General features: G+C 43.6%; 1 protein-coding gene across 1 annotated transcript in view; it reads right to left on the reverse strand.

Moving 5' to 3' along the window:
- Nucleotides 1–13,390: 13,390 nt before the first annotated feature.
- The window catches only part of egfl6 (EGF-like-domain, multiple 6), a 77,386-nt gene continuing 71,417 nt past the window's right edge, over nt 13,391–19,359 (reverse strand). Inside the window, exon 13 of the mRNA XM_067992714.1 lies at nt 13,391–14,740. Within this exon, the coding sequence (XP_067848815.1) occupies nt 14,630–14,740 (111 nt within the window). The 3' untranslated portion in view covers nt 13,391–14,629. The remainder of the gene's footprint in view (nt 14,741–19,359) is intronic.

A 19,359-nucleotide genomic window follows, 5' to 3' on the forward strand; every position in this document is an offset into this window, starting at 1 on the left:
CCTCAAAGAACTCTAATAAATTTGTCAGACATGATTTCCCCTTCATAAAACCATGTTGACTCTCCTTGATTGTATTATGAGTCTCCAAATGTCCTGCTACTACTTCCTCGATTAAGGATTCTAGCATTTTCACAATGACAGATATTAGGCTAACTGGTCTATAGTTACCTGCTTTCTGTCTCACTCCCTTCTTGAGTATGGGTGTTACGTTTGCGGTTTTCCAATCCGTTGGGACCTTTCCAGAATCTAGTGAATTCTGGAAGATTACAACCAATGCATCCACTATCTCTGTAGCCACTTCCTTTAAGATCCTCGGATGCAAGCCATCAGGTCCAGGGGACTTGTCAGCCTTTAGACCCATTAGTTTATCTAGTACTTTTTCTCTAGTGATAGTGATTGTTTTTAGTTCCTCCCTCCCCTTTGCCCCTTGATTTTTTACTATTATTGGTATATTATTAGTGTCTTCTACTGTGAAGACAGATACAGTGTAGAAGAGAAAAACACTTTTTGTTAGCTTTGAAATACAGCCTAAATAAAGTGATGTTTTTGGATTTGTATGCAAGAATACAGCAGGAAAAGTTAAATGCTAAATTCAGTTTCCTTAGCAACTAAAGTGCAATTTCAATTTTTTTGTCTGTTCTGGGAAAAAGCCATTACTCTCTTGGTATCACTGTCATCCATTTCTTATTCCCTTGTCTTGAGTTTTATAATGGCCAACTTTTTTTTGTCACAGTTCCTCCTCTTCCAACTATTTTCTTCCTTCCTCTCTTGAAGGTGCTGCCTCTTGCTGGTTCCACATGCCTGCAGGCTTCTGGTACCGCACCCAAGTGGTCACTCTTCATGTGTGGGGGAGACATTCCACTTCTGCCCAACTTCGGCCTTGGGAAGCCTGAACCATATTTGGGTTCGGGCCTCATTTACACGCTGCTGCAGCTTGACAATTGTGGGAGGGCAGGCAATTGATCGGCTTCCACAATGAGCTGGTCGGCATCCAGGGTCTGGGATGGGGGAGGGTGGCAATCCCTGGTTGGGGGGGGAGGGGGGTGGGCCTTGAAGTGGCTGGCAGCGGGCCAGAGTTTTTCGTGGGCTTAGGAGAAGCAAATCTTCTCTTCCTGGGCCCACAGAAATCAGAAGTTAAAATTTCCTGGGCCTTTTCTTGAGCGGCCACAAGTGGTCCCTTTAAGACAACTAGGCAGAAAACTGGTACAACTAGGTGGAGAGTGCATGGCGAATGCTCCATTCATTTGTACCTGAAATTTACAACCTGTGTAGGACCCTGTTTTGCATATTCAAGCAGTCTTATGCCTGCTTCAGGCAGGCAGGCTGCTCGCCCATTTATAGGCCCATATGAAAATTGCTTTATGTGGGCCTTGGGCATCAGTGGGCAGGTCGAGGTGCCCCACTACAGTTTTCTACTCATTTTTCAGGCGAGAAACAGGTGACCGTTAGTTAAAAATCTCCCCCTGTGAGTCCAGACTGTGTGAGGGTAATTTTGACTTTGGACAATAGAGTAAAACGTGCGATACCGGCTCGGCCACTCAAATCAATGCAGTGCCATGACCAGAGCTTTTTTTTAAGAAAAGATCAATGCACATTTCAATGGCCCAGTAAATTAAGCACCTCTCCTGCTTTCATTTCCAAAGTCAAGCGGAGCCGATATCACTATCGGCCAAAGGCAAAATTACCCCCTTTGTATCAGCAGACTATTCAACTAAGAGATACATCACAGCTGACATCAATCCAGTCCTTCTTCAGGATCCGTACATAAACACTTTCCACTCGGGATCAATGGACAGTGAGCGGCAGTGAAGACACTAGCTAGCTTTCTCTTCACTACTCCTGGGACACTGAGGCAAAATGTAATGCTCCCCCTACTAATCCAACTGAGATTGATCAACTCAACATAGAACAAGAACTGAACTTGGTACTTTCCTGGGGTGTGTGGATCAGTAACATATGATGCTTGTGTGCACTGAGTAATTAGGAGAGTCACTTACTATGATTTGGTGAGACGCTGGTCAGTGATGTGTCAGTGGTCCAGCATTAATTAAGTGAGTAGTGTGCAAATCTCAACTTTTTTCCTATTATCCATAATCAGTGTTGTGTGGGATATGAAGCAAGAAGGTAGTACTCGTAATGTTGTAAAACATCCTGTAATATAATAGTTTTGGCAGTTTCTTATTAAGTCGGTGCCAGGTTCACATGAAAATCATTTAGCTCAATTTACTCAGCAGGATAATTTACTGGGCCATTGAAATGTGCATTGATCTTTTCTTTTAAAAAAAAGCTCTAGTCTTGGCACTGCATTAATATAAGTTTATTTATTGCTTGCACGGTATTTAAAATGGTTTGGTTAAGTCTTTTGTTGAACAAAATCCATTTTGTGTGTTCTTTTTTTGGTTGATCACCACACAGATGTTAATGTTTGATTGATTACCCAAAAAGGCAGTGCTGTTGTGTGTAGAGCTAACGTTAGGTTAATGACATGCTGAAGTCACTCCTATTAGTCTTATTCTACAGGCAGTCAATTAGTACGAAACTTGATTATTACAAACCTCCTGTTATATCAAGGTGGTCCTTGCTGAAACCATACTAAAATTTGTAAAACAAATCTTAAACACACCAAACACCCAGTAGTGGGCCCCACGGAACCATTTGTGATTAATTTAGTCTGATTCTAACAGCTGTAATTGTTTAAGTACTCAAAGGAAGTGGATCAAATTTACCTCTGCTATGGTTCCATGACATGCACAGCAATCGTCGAGTGTAGCGAAACAGCTGATGTTTCTTTGTAGCCTGTAGCGACTAAGCTCATGTCGCTTGATGAATTGCCAGAGGGTTGTAATTATGAGGTGTAAAAGCGAAGGGTTAAAAGGAGTTTCTTCAGAAAGCTAAGTGTGACCTGTAGCAAGCAAAAGCTGTGCATAAAAACTTCTGCTTTCAGATTGATTTATATTTTATGTATATGGGGCTCTTTCTCCTTGTATTTCCTAGAGGAGAGTATCTCGAGTTTGGCTATGCTCTCAGTGAAATGCAAGGAGTACAGCAAAGCTGAAATTCTGACTTCAAAATCTAAAAGTGGACCATTGAAAATCGGGAAAAATTTACGGTTGGTCCTTAGAGTTCTCAGAAAACAAATAGCTTTATAATGTGCAAGCTATTATGACTAATCATGCAGATGACTTTGCTGATGGTTGGCTCTGATTTAAAATGTCTATTTTACTGTCACACCATCATGCACACATTGTCCTTTATTACTGATGGTGTCCTTACCAGCGTAGTCAACTCGTACTCACATTTCCTTGAATGCTTTCCACAAATGTAGGGGAAAAACACTGTGTACATATTGTACAAAGAACTCATGGTTGGCAATAATCACATGTATATGACACCCTTGCTGATTGTGGGGTTGTGTATTGATTCAGGGCTGTGCCAATATACCAGTTAGCCTCAAATAATTAGGAACAGCATACAAATCTGTAATTCACCTTGAGCTTCTGATATTTTATACACTGCTAACTGTATTTGTATCTCATGAAAAGATAAATAAGATGCACATAGGTGATTTGGGGAACATAGTTACTGAGAGTGAATCTGACTAAATATCTTTTGTGGATTATAAGACTAGAGAAACAAATTATGTAAAAAATATTTATCTGTTCCAAGAACCTTTGATATTTTCTGTCTTATTTATGTCCTGATTCTATTTTTGCTTTTTTTTAATATATATATATATATATATACACACTGTTACACTTCAATGCAGTACTGATGAAGCACTGCACTGTCAGAGATGCTGTCTTTCAAATGAGATGTTAAACCAAGGCCTCGTCTGCCCTCTCAGATGGCCTAAATGATCCCATGGCACTATTTGAAAAAGAGCCAGGGAGTTCGCCCAGTCTCCTGACTAACATTTATCCCTTAACCAACATCACTTAAAAAAACAGAAGATCTGGTCATTTGTTTAATTGCTGGGTGTTTGTGAGACCTTGCTGTGCGCAAATTGATTGGCACCTTTCCTACATTACAACAGTGACTACACTTCAAAAAAGTACTTTATTGGCTGTAAAGCGCTTTGCGATGTCCTGAGGTTGTGAAAGGCGCTATATAAATGCAAGTTTTTTTTTAACCAGTGAACAGTGCTCATGTGTTCAAGTATATATGCCTGGAGTTACTAATTTGAGAGTGGTGTGAGTTGGCAGCACAACACCCACACTATTCTCAGAAATATTCCAGGTATTGCACCGCTTAGCGCAGTGTAACTGGGGCAAAACTGTCTGCCGCTTCACTGATATAATCTCTAATGATCTGGCATTTCTCGACATCAGAAAACCAGAATGTATTGATCCTGTTTCGATGTGAAGTATTTTTTATTGCATCACAAAGTGCACATTGTTCTCAATTATTACATGCACTGAAATTAATTATTTGGTGGAACATGAAGAGATCTATAATTGACAAAGACACAATTACTATGCAGTCAGTTGATAGCAGCTTCAGTCAGACTCAAGTGTTTGAGTAGCAGTTACTTGCTTATTTTCATAAACTTCAGCTCATCCAAAGCTCTGCTGCCCGTATCCTTTCCCACACCGCTCACCCATCACCCCAGTTCTCGCTGACCTACAATGGTTTCCGGTTTCTCACCCTCATATTGATGACTAATAAATCCAATAAGGAATTCAGGAGAAACTTCTTTACCCAGAGAGTGGTTAGAATGTGGAACTCACTACCAAATGGAATAGTTGAGACAAATAGCATTGCTAGTTTAAGGGGAAGCTAGATAAGTGCATGAGGGAGAAAGGAATAGTTGGGCCGAAATGGCCTGTTTCCGTGTTGTAAATTCTATGTAATATTTAAATCCCTTCATGGTCTCGTCCCTCCCTATATCTATAACTTCCTCCAACCCTACGTTCCCCCCTTCCATCCGAACTCTTCGCTCCTCTGACTCTGGGCTCTTGTACATCCACCCCTCCCTTCACCCAACTATTGGTGGCTGGGCCCCATGCTCTGGAATTCCCTCCCTAAATCCCTTTAAGAGCCTTCTTAAAACCAACCTCTTTGACCAAGATTTTGTAACCCCTCCTAATATCCCTTTCTTTGGCTCAGTGTCCTTTTTTTTTAAATAGGAGAACATTTTCTATGGTAAAGCACGAGACAAATGCAAGTTGTTGTTCAGTCTTTGGTTACTAACCACTGCAGAGTTCACTACCAACCAGCCTAAGCAAAGGGGTAGACATTACTGATCAGGCTGAGATGATTGTGATGATGTGATTGTTATAAATGAAATGAACAGTTTTACTTAGTAAAAAGATAGATTGTTGCTATGCTTCCTAGATGGAACCTGCAAGGATATTTTTGTTTGATCCAGATAAGAAAAGTTTAAAGACCCAGCAATCCTTTGGCCTTTAAAAAGACTGCACAACAAATTTGAAAACGTTATATAATCTTAGCACATAAGACCGCTGGGTGTGATTCCTGTCTCTACTCAGTTATCTGATTTCAGCAATAGGAAACTGCAATTGGCCTTAGCACTCCCGGCCTGGGTGGGTGGGGTGGGGGGAAATCATCGAACCAGTGATCCTTGTTGGAAAGTGGATGTCTATAGACATTAGGTAAGGATATGATCAGACACATTCCAGGCAGAATAAAAGGTGACAGGAAGATATCAAGCCATAAATGGAAGGAAATTAAATACAAATATATCAAGCAAAACATTTAACATTATACGTTTGAAAATTTATAAAAGTAGACATTTGCCAGTTCAACATTGTGGTAATGGTGGTTCGTTATGATAGTATTATAAATCCAGGCAAACAAATTTCCACTAAATGCCTGTGCAGTAATTTCAGGAGAATAATATAGTACATGTTTCCCACCTGTTTCTTGAATGCTGCCAAATTACCATTTAGAGGAAGTGGCTTCAGGTAGGAGGGTAGTTCATGTTATTATTGCTGCAATAACAAGTGGAAAATACACCATATTCCAAGGGTAATGCATCATGTTGCTGGCCCTCATATGAAACCATCATGGCTGTAGAAGCTGGAGTCTGAGCCTGACTGCTTCCTGGAAGGTAAGTCGCTATATACTTGAGCTGAGACCTACACTTGGATGCCATGCTGTTTGGATTCAATGCTCCACTAGCACTACAATTGGCCAAGGAGGACAAGCAATATCAGGAAAGAGCTGCTATCATGTCAGGGCCACGCAAGGCATGCCGTTAGATCCTACCAGCACATAATACACTGGTGCAACAGTACTAGGCACAACTACCTAAGAATGACAGAAGAGATGTGCCTGAAATGGTTGAGGTTTTCACTGGAAGGACTGTGATCAGAAGGGCACCCTCCTTCACATTTTCTGGTCATGCCCTGAGATGCAGCCATTTGGCGGAGCAGGCTCGAGGGGCCATGGCTTACTCCTGCTCCTATTTCTTATGTTCTTATGTGGACAGCAGTCCAGGAGATCATGAGGAACATGGCATCACAATCCTGGAGGACCCAGTTCATTGCTCACTGGGCCTTGCCCATTGGAGAGGAAGGGCCTCCTCCATTGATTAGGTAGCACAAATCTCATTACTAGCTGCAAGAAGATGCAAGTCCCCTCTGTGGCAGAGTGCAGCCCCACCCTAATCTGCCAATCAGAACGATTGATGTTTGACTTCCGCCTGGAACTTGGGAACTATTAGGCAGTCTGGGGCCCGTTCTTGGCCACCCACTCAATACACACTGTCTCATCACCACCGCAACTCTGGCCATGAGGAACACAGGACCCAACCAACATGACCACCAGTTCCCACCCACCACCTCCAAACCAAACTGACCCCTAGAACTTTATACTAAACAAGCTGCCATGGCCCCCATCCTGCATTGCTCCCAATACAAACACACTCATTTCAATTTAATGAAGGTTGTCCACAGCAGTAGCAAGAGCAGGTGAGGTAGCCTGTGATTATGGACATCACTTGATGCCTCAAACAAATCTTGAACACCTCCGACACATGCTGGAATTAAGCTCCGACAAGGCTGTCCTTCTCGTATGGGAGCTTCTTGGTGCCAAAAGTACAGTTAGTCAGTGGATACATGTTGATGGCACTATGCAGGGTAAATAGCTGGGCCTGTAGATATTTGTCCCCACACTGAGGCACCCAGGGGGCAAGTCGGCCTACGCTTGGCTTGGTGGAATCAAGGAAATGGCAACAGATGTCGGGCTCAGGACAGTCACTGGCTGTAGGACTGGGACTGGCCTTGAACAAACAAACAGGCCACAGTGAGCAGCACCAGGGCCGGGTTTGATCCCACACACAGGCTGTAACCAGCAGTGCTGGGGCTGGACTTGATCCTATACGTAGGATAGGAACATAAGAAATAGAAACGGGAGTAGGCCATATGGCCCCTCGAGCCTGCTGTGCCGTTCAATAAGATCATGGCTGATCTTCGACCTCCACTCCACTTTCTTGCCTGATCCCCCATATCCCTTGATTACCCTAGTGTCCAAAAATCTATCTATCTCAGCCTCGAATATATTCAACGACTCAGCGTCCACAGCCCTCTGGGGTAGAGAATTCCAAATATTCACAACCCGCTGAGTGAAGAAATTCCTCCTCATCTCAGTCTTAAATGGCCGACCCCTTATCCTGTGACTATACCCCTAGTTCTAGACTCTCCAGCCAGGGGAAACAACCTCTCAGCATCTATGCTGTCAAGCCCCCTCAGAATCTTATATGATTCAATGAGATCACCTCTCATTCCTCTAAACTCCAGAGAGAATAGGCCCATTCTATTCAATCTCTCCTCATAGGACAACCCTCTCATCCCAGGAATCAATCTAGTGAACCTTCGTTGCACCCCCTTTAAGGCAAGTATATCCTTCCTTGGGTAAGGAGACCAAAACTGTACACAGTACTCCAGGTGTGGTCTCACCAAAGCCCTGTACAATTGTAGTAAGACTTCCTTACTCTTGTACTCCAACCCCCTTGCAATAAAGGCCAGCATACCATTTGCCTTCCTAATTGCTTGCCGTACCTGCATGCTATCTTTTTGTGTTTCTTGTATGAGGACAACCAAATCTCTCTGAACACCAACATTTAATAGTTTCTCACCATTTAAAAAATAATCTGTTTTTCTATTCTTCCTACCAAAGTGAATAACCACACATTTCCCCACATTATATTCCATCTGCCACCTTCTTACCCACCTGTCTATATCCCTTTGAAGACTCTTTGTGTCCTCCTCACTGCTTACTTTCCCACCTAGCTTTGTATCGTCAGCAAACTTGGATATATTACACTCGGTCCCTTCATCTAAGTCATTAATATATATTGCAAACCGCTGAGGCCCAAGCACCGATCCTTGCGGCACACCACTAGTTACAGCCTGCCAACCTGAAAATGACCCATTTATCCCTAATCTCTGTTTTCTGTCCTTTAACCAATTCTCTATCCATGCTAATATATTACCTCCAATCCCATGAGCCCTTATCTTGCATAACAACCTTTTATGCGGCACCTTATCGAATGCCTTTTGGAAATCCAAATATACTACATCCAATGGTTCCCCTTTACCCTGCTGGTTACATCCTCAAAAAACTATAATAAATTTGTCAAACACGATTTCCCTTTCATAAAACCATGTTGACTCTGCCTAATCATATTGTGATTTTCTAAGTGCTCTGTTACCACTTCCTTAATAATGGATTCCTGCATTTTCCCGGCAGCTGATGTCAGGCTAACTGGCTTGTTTTTCCCTGTTTTCTCTTTCCCTCCTTTCTTGAATAGCGGGGTTACATTTGCTACCTTCCAATCCACTAGGACCATTCTAGAATCTAGGGAATCTAGGGATGTGCTCATTTATTCCTTCCACAGGCACTGTGTAGGCAGGGTGTGAACTGACTTTGTGGACAATGTATGGGAACGTACAATCTCATTAAATATGTGGATGAATGCACATCTACATATACAATGACCTCATAAAATATATGTGTGACTATACCAATAATTGTAATGGCTTCATGAAATATATATGTGAATATGCACCAATATTAATAGTTTCATAAAATTGAATGTACTTTCTTGAGAACCCAATTTTTTTTTAAAAAGGGAAAAAGAGGCTGGGTCTTGACAAGGAGGTTGTGGCAGATCAGTGCCATCTCCTTCGGGGAGAGATAAAGAAGATCTACCATCCACATGACATTGTTAGTGGTCATCAAAGTCACCACACCCACAATATGTGTGCACCCAGCTCTTTCCAGGCTAGCACTGAGGACATCTGCAATGTCAGCTGGCTTGTATGAAGGAGGTCCCAGGTGCATTGTTCAGCAATACCGACCAGTTCATCACTTTCACAGTAACAATTCTACATGTCTGCTAGCTTTCCCAGATTCCAGGAGGTCACTGAAGGAGATAAAGCAAAGGGCTGCTGCCTGCCTGTTGTGCACTGGGTACTTTCCTGGCATGGGGAGGGACACTGGACATGGGACGGGCAACAAGAGGGCACTAGGCTGTGAGAGAGCAAAGGGCAGGTGCACCCCAGCCGCAGGGTTGAAATTGGGGTTGCCTGCATTGGGTTGCGTTGAGTGACTTTGGGTCCTGCGCTTGGACACACTGAGTGCTTCAGGTGCATTGCAGGCCTCAGGCCTTCATGCCCGATTTTTTGGGGAGTGGATGCTTAAGCGCATAGGGTACCTATTGTTGCATTATCCACCCCATTGCAGCAGATAGTAATCAGTTTGAGTGTTCCCGTCCCTGCTCCCTTATGATGATGACCATATTTGGGGTGGGTGGATGCAACGCCTAACCATCCTCACCAACGGCGTCAGGGCATTTTATCTAACTCAGCACCAGCCCAGATGCATCCAATTGGGAGGAAGTATTTAGTGAGTCAGAGGGTTTTTCACTGGGTGAAACACTGAGCAGTAGTGAGCATGAAGACCTGGGATTTGAAGAGGGGTTGGAAAAGATGAGAACAACTGCCATCAGCTGAGTACCCTAGGGATCCAGATCTCAAGGTCCAGTGTTTAAAAGATCACTGATTCGGGAGCATCGAACTCATCTGCAAGTAGTGGAAAGGTTTTCCACCCATATGGTGGAGATGATGGAAAAGTGGGAGGAGTCCACTAAAACCGTATGCAACACATTGTAGGAGGTTTGTCCTGCTATGCAGAACACCCTGGACAGTGTGGCAGTCCAGGAGATATCTGTGACAACGGGGCGTCAGGAGGACACATTAAGGAGAGTGGCGAGTCAGCCTAAACAGGACATTTTTGTTAGGATTCTGGGACTTAATTGGAACTAAAGGGTCTGCTTTCATTGAGCCTGTGCCTAATGGGCTGCAAGCTGCTGCTGTCTCTCATTAGAGTGACAATGAGTTGACTCTCATGACCCCCTCCAATTCCAGCACATGAGGGAGCTTCAGACCTGAGTCGGGCACTGGAAGTGGAACCCTCACGGATAGCAGCTTCACTGAGACAAGTGTCACATCAGTTCTTGAAGACTCCAAGTGAATCCTCCCAGCGAACCACCTCGGAACTTTGTATCACTCAGGCAGTGCCTCATAGAAGTTAAAGAATAAGAGCCGTCAATAATCCCAGAAGTTATGTTAGACCAAACTTGTATATTCGGATACCTAATGCAGTGATGTGGGATATGGGAAGAGACCCTGTAACTTGTATTTTCTGATGTTCTGAAGTACTTTTTTTCTGCACATTAGTTTTTTGAAGTGACAGTATAACTTTGCACTATTTTAGCTAAGCACAAGTTAGCTAGCACAAGGGGTAGACACGGTGGTAAGAAGTAATTGTAGTTAGAGTGCTTGAAGTTGTTAGATTCATTTGGGAAAGAGTGCTAATGGAAGGAAAAATTGCTTGACCACACAGGCTTCATAGGTAATTTTTCTGGATGCATGCAACTTAGTGTACTGAGTTGTTCAACTGTGCGATTGAGTTTTATATTATTCAGGCAAGGTTCAGCTGCTGTTGGGAATCTAGGTCTTGATGAGGCAATTAGGAGTGTGGATGAGGAAAAGATTTTTGTTTCTTCTCGAATTTTATATATTGAAAGCAGTTTTCCATAAGTTGCTGCCTCCATTCTCTGGCTGTAGGCAAATGGCTCTTTGGCTTCACACCCTCTCCCTCCTGTGCAACCTCTTCATGATGTGGGAATGGAAAGGCCATCTCCCTCTTCCTTATCTTCATCCTCTTCTGTATCGGGAAACGGTAAGCCTATATATATATAATGATGTGATGCAGCAAGATGCAGTAATTCTGGACACTCCTGCTGGGCTGTACTGTGAGGCTTCACTCGGTTTGTCTGGGCACCTGAACTGAGACTTCGGAATGCCAATGGTCTACTTTAATAGTTCCTGTAGTCCCATGGGCCTCACTATATCTGTTGTTCCCCTCTGTCTGCGATGCCCCTCTGCACTCATTAGCTATGACTGCAGGGTATATCACTGATCACCAATAACCATTCTGTTACCTGGTTTGGACTCAGTAGGGCTGTAATAGAAGCTTGGTAGATAATAAAAGTGCCATGACAGCTTCCTGGGTAGTGAGTTTTAATGTTTAGGATGAAGCGATTTACATCAGCACTAGCTGGAAGTTAATGGAATGAAATTCTATTAATGAAATTGAGGGGTTTGGTGTAGAGGCTTTCAAGGCCATGTGTGTGCTGCCAAATGTTCCCTATACCTATGGCAACCTTGCCAAACGATAGAAGTTGACTGCTCACTCACTTGAGAAACCAATAAACTGAATGACCCATCTGAATGGTAAGCTGGGTGAGCTGCTGTGTGACTAGAATAACAAAGGCCATCTGAGGCTGCCTGGCAAGATCCGGTGGCAAAATAATTCAAGGCAGTGATCACTTTCACCCATTGAGGTGGGCTGTAGGCCTGCAGCCAGCAGCAGGCATAACTTCCCAATAGTATCCATGGGGACGTGCAGCCTTCTGAGACATTGGGTGGGTCGAGAAATCTGAAGTTAGACCTTTGAGGTCAATAAACCCTGTGTGTGTGTGTGTGTGTCTGAGGTGGGGGCGGGGGGAGGGGGCTGGTGTTAATGTGTTGGAGACAAATGAGTTCTGTGATGCTTCACTCTACGTTTCTCCAATTAAGCCATATCCTCAACCTCTTCTTCATGACACAAGAGAGAGATTCCTTTAGGGTAAATTTTTCTGGTTCTCACTTTTAAATGGCAAGAGAGTTCCTCAGTGAATGAGGTAATATGTTCTGTAACAGTGGCCCCCTCAGTGCCATATCCATGTCTGGGATGCTGCTCATACTGCCGCTTATATATGGCAGGGCAGGCTCAGGGTGGAACTGGCAGTTTTTTGGGGTAGGATTATGGCAGCAACATCTTTCCTCTAATACTTTACCAGCCCCTGTGGGTCCTGAACACAACATTCATTCTTCTGGCTTTCTCCTCCTATGCCTGCTACTCCAGGCATTTTGGGGGATGAGGGTCACCATCAGTCCCATAAAGGGTGTCCCTCACCCTTTCTAGCAGGGCTTCCATACCCTGGTCAGTAAACTTCTGCTTTCCTAAGTTTGCAGTACTCCTTTATTGAGACATATTTGCCTTGGGCCCCCCAGCATTATTTCAACTTTTTAAATAACTCACAGTTGCAGCTCACAGCTGACTATCAGTACTATAGCTGCTGCTGCTTCACTGAATGGCCCGATATGTGGGTGTTAAAATGCACAGTTTGGCACAACTGCAGGGAACACTAAAATAGGGTTTAACCAGCGTTACACCAATTGGAATGTCTGCCTGGCCGTTCTATCCCACATTGCATTGGGACTCCAAAATGCTGTTCCACTGAGGAGCCATAAGTGATCAATTAACCATCTTCACTTTGAGTTTGTATAAAATAAACTCGTGACATTCCAAAGAAGTGTCCATGGAAAACAGATGCAGATTTTTCCAAAGATTTTTAAGAATTCTTTCTAACCATTTTCTTTTCTCTCTCCACTCAGGAGATTACATGGCTGCAGGGGGGTGGGGGGAGAGGCAGGGAGGATGGACAGCTTGATGGACCAGCTGGTCTTTTCCTGCCCGTCAATTTTGTATGTTCGTATTACCAGATATCCTTCTCCCACTGTGACGAAAGGACAGTCCTGGAATGAGGACCTTCCTATAGTTGTGGATGTGTGATTCAGCTGGAGTCAGCTGTATGCTATCAGGTTTCTCATCCTTCCTCCTGAAGATAGATCACTCTTAGACTTAACAGCTTGGCTAAGAACAGCTGGAACCCACCCAACTCAAGCGAGTGTGAGAGGCATAACCTCAGTAACTTGAGGCACTGTTCTGTGATAATGTCATTTAAAAAGGTCAGAAGTCAGATTCAGAAAAGGGCATTTTTCTGTAAAGAGAAAATTTTATTGCAAAATGTTGTACAAAATACACAAGAAATAATACAAAATGTCAGTATCAAAATTCAACACTTGTATAGAACACTGGAGTTATAGAGGTACAGATAGTGATTTAGCCATCATATTAAAGTGGTCTATTCACGCTGATTTTCTAAAGTACTTGGATTTTTCCACCATTAGACAATGGTTTCTCTGACTATCCAGGCCACCATGTGCCAGTCTGGGACCCTACTGGCTGCTGTTGGGGAACAGTAGATAGAAGGTCCCAAGGCCCAAAGATCTTGTGGTCACCTGAAATAAAAGGTGAAACCTATCTTTTGGGCCCTCTTCACTTTGCTGCCAGACTGCCTCAGATCCTGTGATCTGAGGGTTCTCGGGCACAAAGGGCACCGCCACCTTCTTGGGGCATCACTGGAAATGAGCATCCTTTGGTTGTTAGAAAAGGAGGCTGAGGCAAGAGGACCTGGAATGCCCCCTCTAGATTCATTTGCAGTGGTATGCTGGGCCTGTGCCTATTTCAGATTTAGGTCAAGATCCCCCCATTTGTGGAAACACCGGAAATCCTGGAGGAACATTAAGGGGGTGGAGATCTGACATAAAGGTCTTCGCCCTGTTTTCCTCTCTGTAGCATCCAGGAAATGTACTTTTCCCAGGCATTATAGAGAGGAAACTAGGAGCCAATGTTTCATTATAAACCAAGGGAAATGGCTTAAAACCCTGGAGGTAATGGCTGTGTCAAGTTTAAAAATTATATTGTTATTATTTTTCAAATATCGTAGAGTACTTTTTCTAATAGATTTACATTTACAAAAGCCTTGTGCTTAATCACGTTGCTTGGTTATCATATAATATAGCATTGGACAAAATACTGTTGTCAATGACCCAAGACAGTAAAATCCAGTTAGAAAACTGAATATTCAATGGACCAAGTAAAAGTCCAGGCTGGTGAGTAGTTAGTTTAAAGATTGTTGGGAGAGTGCACACCTGATACACACAGCACCTTGGCTACACTGATACAACAACATTAAAATTGTACAGTTAGGAAACATACAATAAGATGCTCATAATAGTTAATACCACACCCTTGAATGCAAAAATCCTGCAATGCCATTGAAATGTAGGCATCAGAATAAAAGTATTTCACTGCAAAAATGTCACATTTTATAACTGCAGAGCAGTCTGGTCTGAAAAAGGTTGTAGTGTTCTTACATGTTTGCAGGCCAAAGAATTCAGGAGTTTTAAACTTCAACTTTAATGCGTGTCTCTCAGTTAACATTCTCTGAGGTCTCTTCTGGGCAAGGTCCAGGGATCAGAATAACATTGTCCAATCCAATTTCTCCAATTCTGCCCTTTCCTCGCTCTGCTTCAAAGACAATCTGCAAAGTAATTTTAAAAAGCAGAAATTCAAATACATAAGTCATAAGTGATGATAATAAAGATATTTTTTTCCTTAATGTTCCCTTTTGGAATTTCTGTATCCCACCACTGACAATCCACAGCTCACATAAGGTACGGTAGTGTAGTGGTTATGCTACTGCACTATTAATTCAGAGAACATGGGGATAATTTTAACTCCCAAAAATGGGGGGTTGGGGGTGGGTGGGAGGTTAAAATAATAACTTTTTGGAGCGGGACCGCATCCCGGCTCCAATGCGCCCACTTCTGGGTTTGACACAGGCACGTTTGGATGTGTATCGACAACAGACACCCAGAAGTCCCGCCCCCGCTTAAAGCCAGCAGGCTGATACTTAAAGGGACAATGTCCCTCATTGAAATAGTTGAGGTACTTCATTTTTTGTGTATTACAAAAGTAAAATGAATTTAATCTTACCCTGTTCGGGATTCCCATCCTTCTGATTCACGTCAGGTGAATGCAGACGGGAAATGCCGGATCCATGAGGTGAGTGCCTCATTTATTACATTGCTTGTGGGCCAGGAGGAGCAGGAGTGATTCTTCCAGGCCCAACAAGCTCATGTGGTGTGACACAATCCCACGATCGGCTGCCCACCCCCTCCACTCCCGCCCCCCCGATGCTGGACCACCCCCCAGATGCTGGACCTCCCCCCCACCGATCTTCCGACGCTGGACACACCTCCAATCTTCAAGGCCCACCCAATGTAGTCCACATCCCCCCCACCTCCAATTTGTTCCAGGGCCCACAATCTCTCTCTCCCGCCCCCCCTCCCTGATTCACTGCTCCTTTCCCTTCCGACAGTCAGCTAGCCTGTCAATCTGGCTGCCTGGTGCATGGGAAGCCCGGAAGCACAAATACTTACCTTCAATTGAGTTGCAATCACAGATTGTGACGCACTCATTTGGCTTCCGGGTTCCCCACACGAATATCTACCAACGCGCTGGGTTCCCGGTTCCCAGCTCCCAGCTAAAATCATGCCCCATGAGTTCAAATCCCACCACGGCAGTTTGAGAATTTGAATTTAATTTTAAAAATCTGAAAATGTTAAAAAATGCTGGTGTCAGTAAATATGACCGTGAAGCATAAAAATCCAACTGGTTCATTAATGTTCTTTTGGGAAGGAAGCCTGCTGTCCTTACCCAGTCTGGCCTATATGTGACTCCACACCAATGTGGTTGATTCTTAACTACCATTCAGTTGTATCAAACCACTATAAACAAGGACTACAGCAGTTCAAAAAAAGGTCCATTACCACCTTCTCAGGGCAACTAGGGATGGACACTAAATGCTGGATTTGCCAGTGATGCCCACATCCCCAGAATGAATTTAAAAAAACCTGCTTTCCGGTTTCTGCCAATGCAGCTCTACAGTTGCTCTGAGGAATTGAGAAAGAGCATTCTGGTTGACTGACATTGTGGTTTATTTTGCTCTTCTTTATCCCCGAGCAGAGTGCCAGGCCTGGGCTCAATGGGGGCTAAATTGGGCCATGTAGCACCCATTGTTTTGGCGCTACACGGCCTCTCCAACATCCAAGATGGCGTTTTGGCTGCACACGCATGTTTCCAGCGTGACGTGTGCCGGACGCCATCTTGGTATAGGAGTTGGCGCATGCACAAATACCAAACACCGGAAGCGTGTAAAGTAAGGAGAAAATGGCTTCAATCAGTGTGCAACGCTGATTTAAAGTGATAGACACTATTTTGGGACTTAACGCTCAACTCAACGCACAGTCTTAACCACAACCATAACTCACCAGTTTGTAAACATAGGGACGGGAGCTGCATCTGTGTTTTGCATGTGTGATGTCTGATCTCTGTTCAGACTCCGTGCAGACAGCAGACTGTTATTTTCAGCAAATAACAGTTATCAGCTACCTTCAAGAGATTTTTAAGAGACTTAAGAGATTGGGGCTCCCCCTGCTGGTGGAAAGTGCAAATTGCATGGCATTCTCATGTCAACGCCGATTCGGAACTCAGCTTGGAGGTAAGTCTTCAGGCCTCACTAAGGTCTCTTCCTGCCTGTGCAGGGGTCATTAGGCACGGGGTAATAGCGGATTATGCTACCTACGCCCAATAATAGGCCCTATCCAATTTTTTTTTTCCCCCAATGTTTCCCCCTATGTCTCCTTACTTTACATGCTTCCGGTGTTTGGTATTTGTGCATGCTAAGATGACACAACTAAGATCTAGAATCCTCAAGTGAGAAATTGAGGGAGTGAACACAGCATTTACTGCTCTGCGAAACATAGCTTTAGAGGTTCAAGACAAACTATGCTTACGTGCAGACTTAGCATCAAACATACTTACTAAATGTGGGGTTACATTTAAAAAAAGCACTTTTGTTTTCCACTTGTACCTAGGATAAAGTGAATACCTCTGTTGGAAAAGTGTTGCAAAGTTTCAGTTTGAAGTACGGTTTTGTTGTTACATCGAGTTACATAAAAACTACAGCACAGAAACAGGCCATTCAGCCCAACTTGTCTATGTCGGCGTTTATGCTCCTTACGAGCCTCCTCCCTCCTTACTTCATCTAACCCTATCAGCATACCCTGTATTCCTTTCTCACTCATGTGCTTATCTAGCTTCCCCTTAAATCTATCTATACTATTTGCCTCAACTATTCCTTGTGATAGCGAGTTCCACATTCTTACCACTTTGGGTAAAGAAGTTTCTCCTGAATTCCCTATTGGATTTATTAGCAACTATTTTATATTTATGACCTCTAGTTTTGGACTCCCCCACAAGTGGAAACATTTTCTCTACGTCTACCCTATCAAATCCTTTCATTATCTTTAAGACCTCTATCAGGTCACTCCTCACTCTTCTCTTTTCTGGAGAAACCAACCCCAGCCTGTTCAGCCTTTCCTGATAAGTATATCCTCTCAGTTCTGGTATCATCCTTGTGAATCTTTTTTGCACCCTTTCCAATGCCTCTATATCCTTTCTATAATATGGAGATCAGATCTGTGCACAGTACTCCAAGTGTGGTCTAACCAAGGTTCTTTACAAGTTTAACATAACTTCTCTGCTTTTCAATTCTATTCCTCTAGAACTGAACCCCAGTGATTGGTTTGCATTTTTTGTGGCCTTATTAACTAACCTGCGCCGCTACTTTTAGTGATTTGTGTATCTGTACCCCTAGATCCCTTTGCTCCTCTGTTGTTCCAGTTTCTTAACTAATGCGAGCCCACTATAATGTGTCACTGTCCAAACATTTGCTCCAAATGTATATGCTTTGTGTGGCATGATATGTATTAACAAAAATTAAATTCTTGTTGGCAAAGTTATGAATTTTCTTCCCATGACATTCCATTTGTTGGGGGGGGGGGGTTTCCAGGAGAATGTTCCCACAGAAACTATCAGATACAGCTGGAGATTAATTTTTTTGGTTCACAGTCAAATTTCACAAAGTTGGTGCTTGCCTTGGGAAAAAGAAGAGGACTCTAGGCAATTGTAGAAATATAACAGTTTGACTATTCATGAATATCTCAAGGGTTGTTTGAAATTGAATCTAAGGATTTTGGTCTTTGTCGGCTGTTTAGATGTATATCATTTGAGCCCTGTGGTCTATGTGTAAATTTAAATCAACATTCCCATTCATTTTGCATATATCTCAGGGTGCGAATACTATCAGCTCATGGTGGTCAGATTAAAGAATTATCCATCACTAATGCAGAAACACTACGAACAGCCCTTTCTACACCTCCAGGTATTTGCAGGGCGGTGACAATAGAGCTGGACAGTGGGACTAATTGGATAGCTCTTTCAAATAGCCGGCACAAGCAGGATGGGCCGAATGACCTCTTGCTGTGCAGTATGATTCTGTGGCTCTGATTTTAACTCCTGCCACCTGGTGGAAACTGGGCGAGGGCACAGTTTAAGATGAGACCAGTCACTTACCCCCCCCCCTATGATCCCACTGTCTTCCCACCGTGTCCCGACGTTAACCGACTCCTTTGAGCAGACAAGCGGAAGGCAGCGGGTTTCTTTTTTTAAATATGCAGATCAGATCTTGATTACGTCGTTGGGACCCAACTGCAAGATTAGTCGGAGGCCTGAGTGGGAGATCGTGGGCCAGAAGAGGCCCAGCAGGTTAAGTTTAAAAAACTGTAATTTCAGGTTTCCCTGTGGGCCAGGAGGAGCAGGAGTTCTCGTCTGGGTCTCACAACGAAGCCTTGGGCCTCCCTTACCCTGGGCCCCAGATCCCCCCCCCAATAACTGACAGCTGGGGACCATTCCCACGGTAACGGTAACCTAGTGGAGTAGATTGCTCGCCCTTAATAGAACCTCCCTGATTTTAATTCCATTGATTTCATTGAAGTGAAAATCAGGCGGGTTCTATGCGGGTGGGTGATCCGCACTAACAGATTAGTGCCCAGGCGGTGAAGGTGAAAATCTGGCCCATTGTTGCATCACTTGTCTGTGACACTATCATGGTGAAAATGAGGCAGGACTGCTGCACAACATTCCTCTCCCCACAGAAAAACAGATTTGACAAATACTGTTTCATGAAGACAGTGTCCCTTTAAGAAACTCCACCACTGAGGAACTATATCTGAAAACTATTTTAAAATGAAATGC

Source organism: Heptranchias perlo, chromosome 11 (assembly GCF_035084215.1).
Source record: "Heptranchias perlo isolate sHepPer1 chromosome 11, sHepPer1.hap1, whole genome shotgun sequence".
Lineage (NCBI taxonomy): Eukaryota > Metazoa > Chordata > Chondrichthyes > Hexanchiformes > Hexanchidae > Heptranchias > Heptranchias perlo.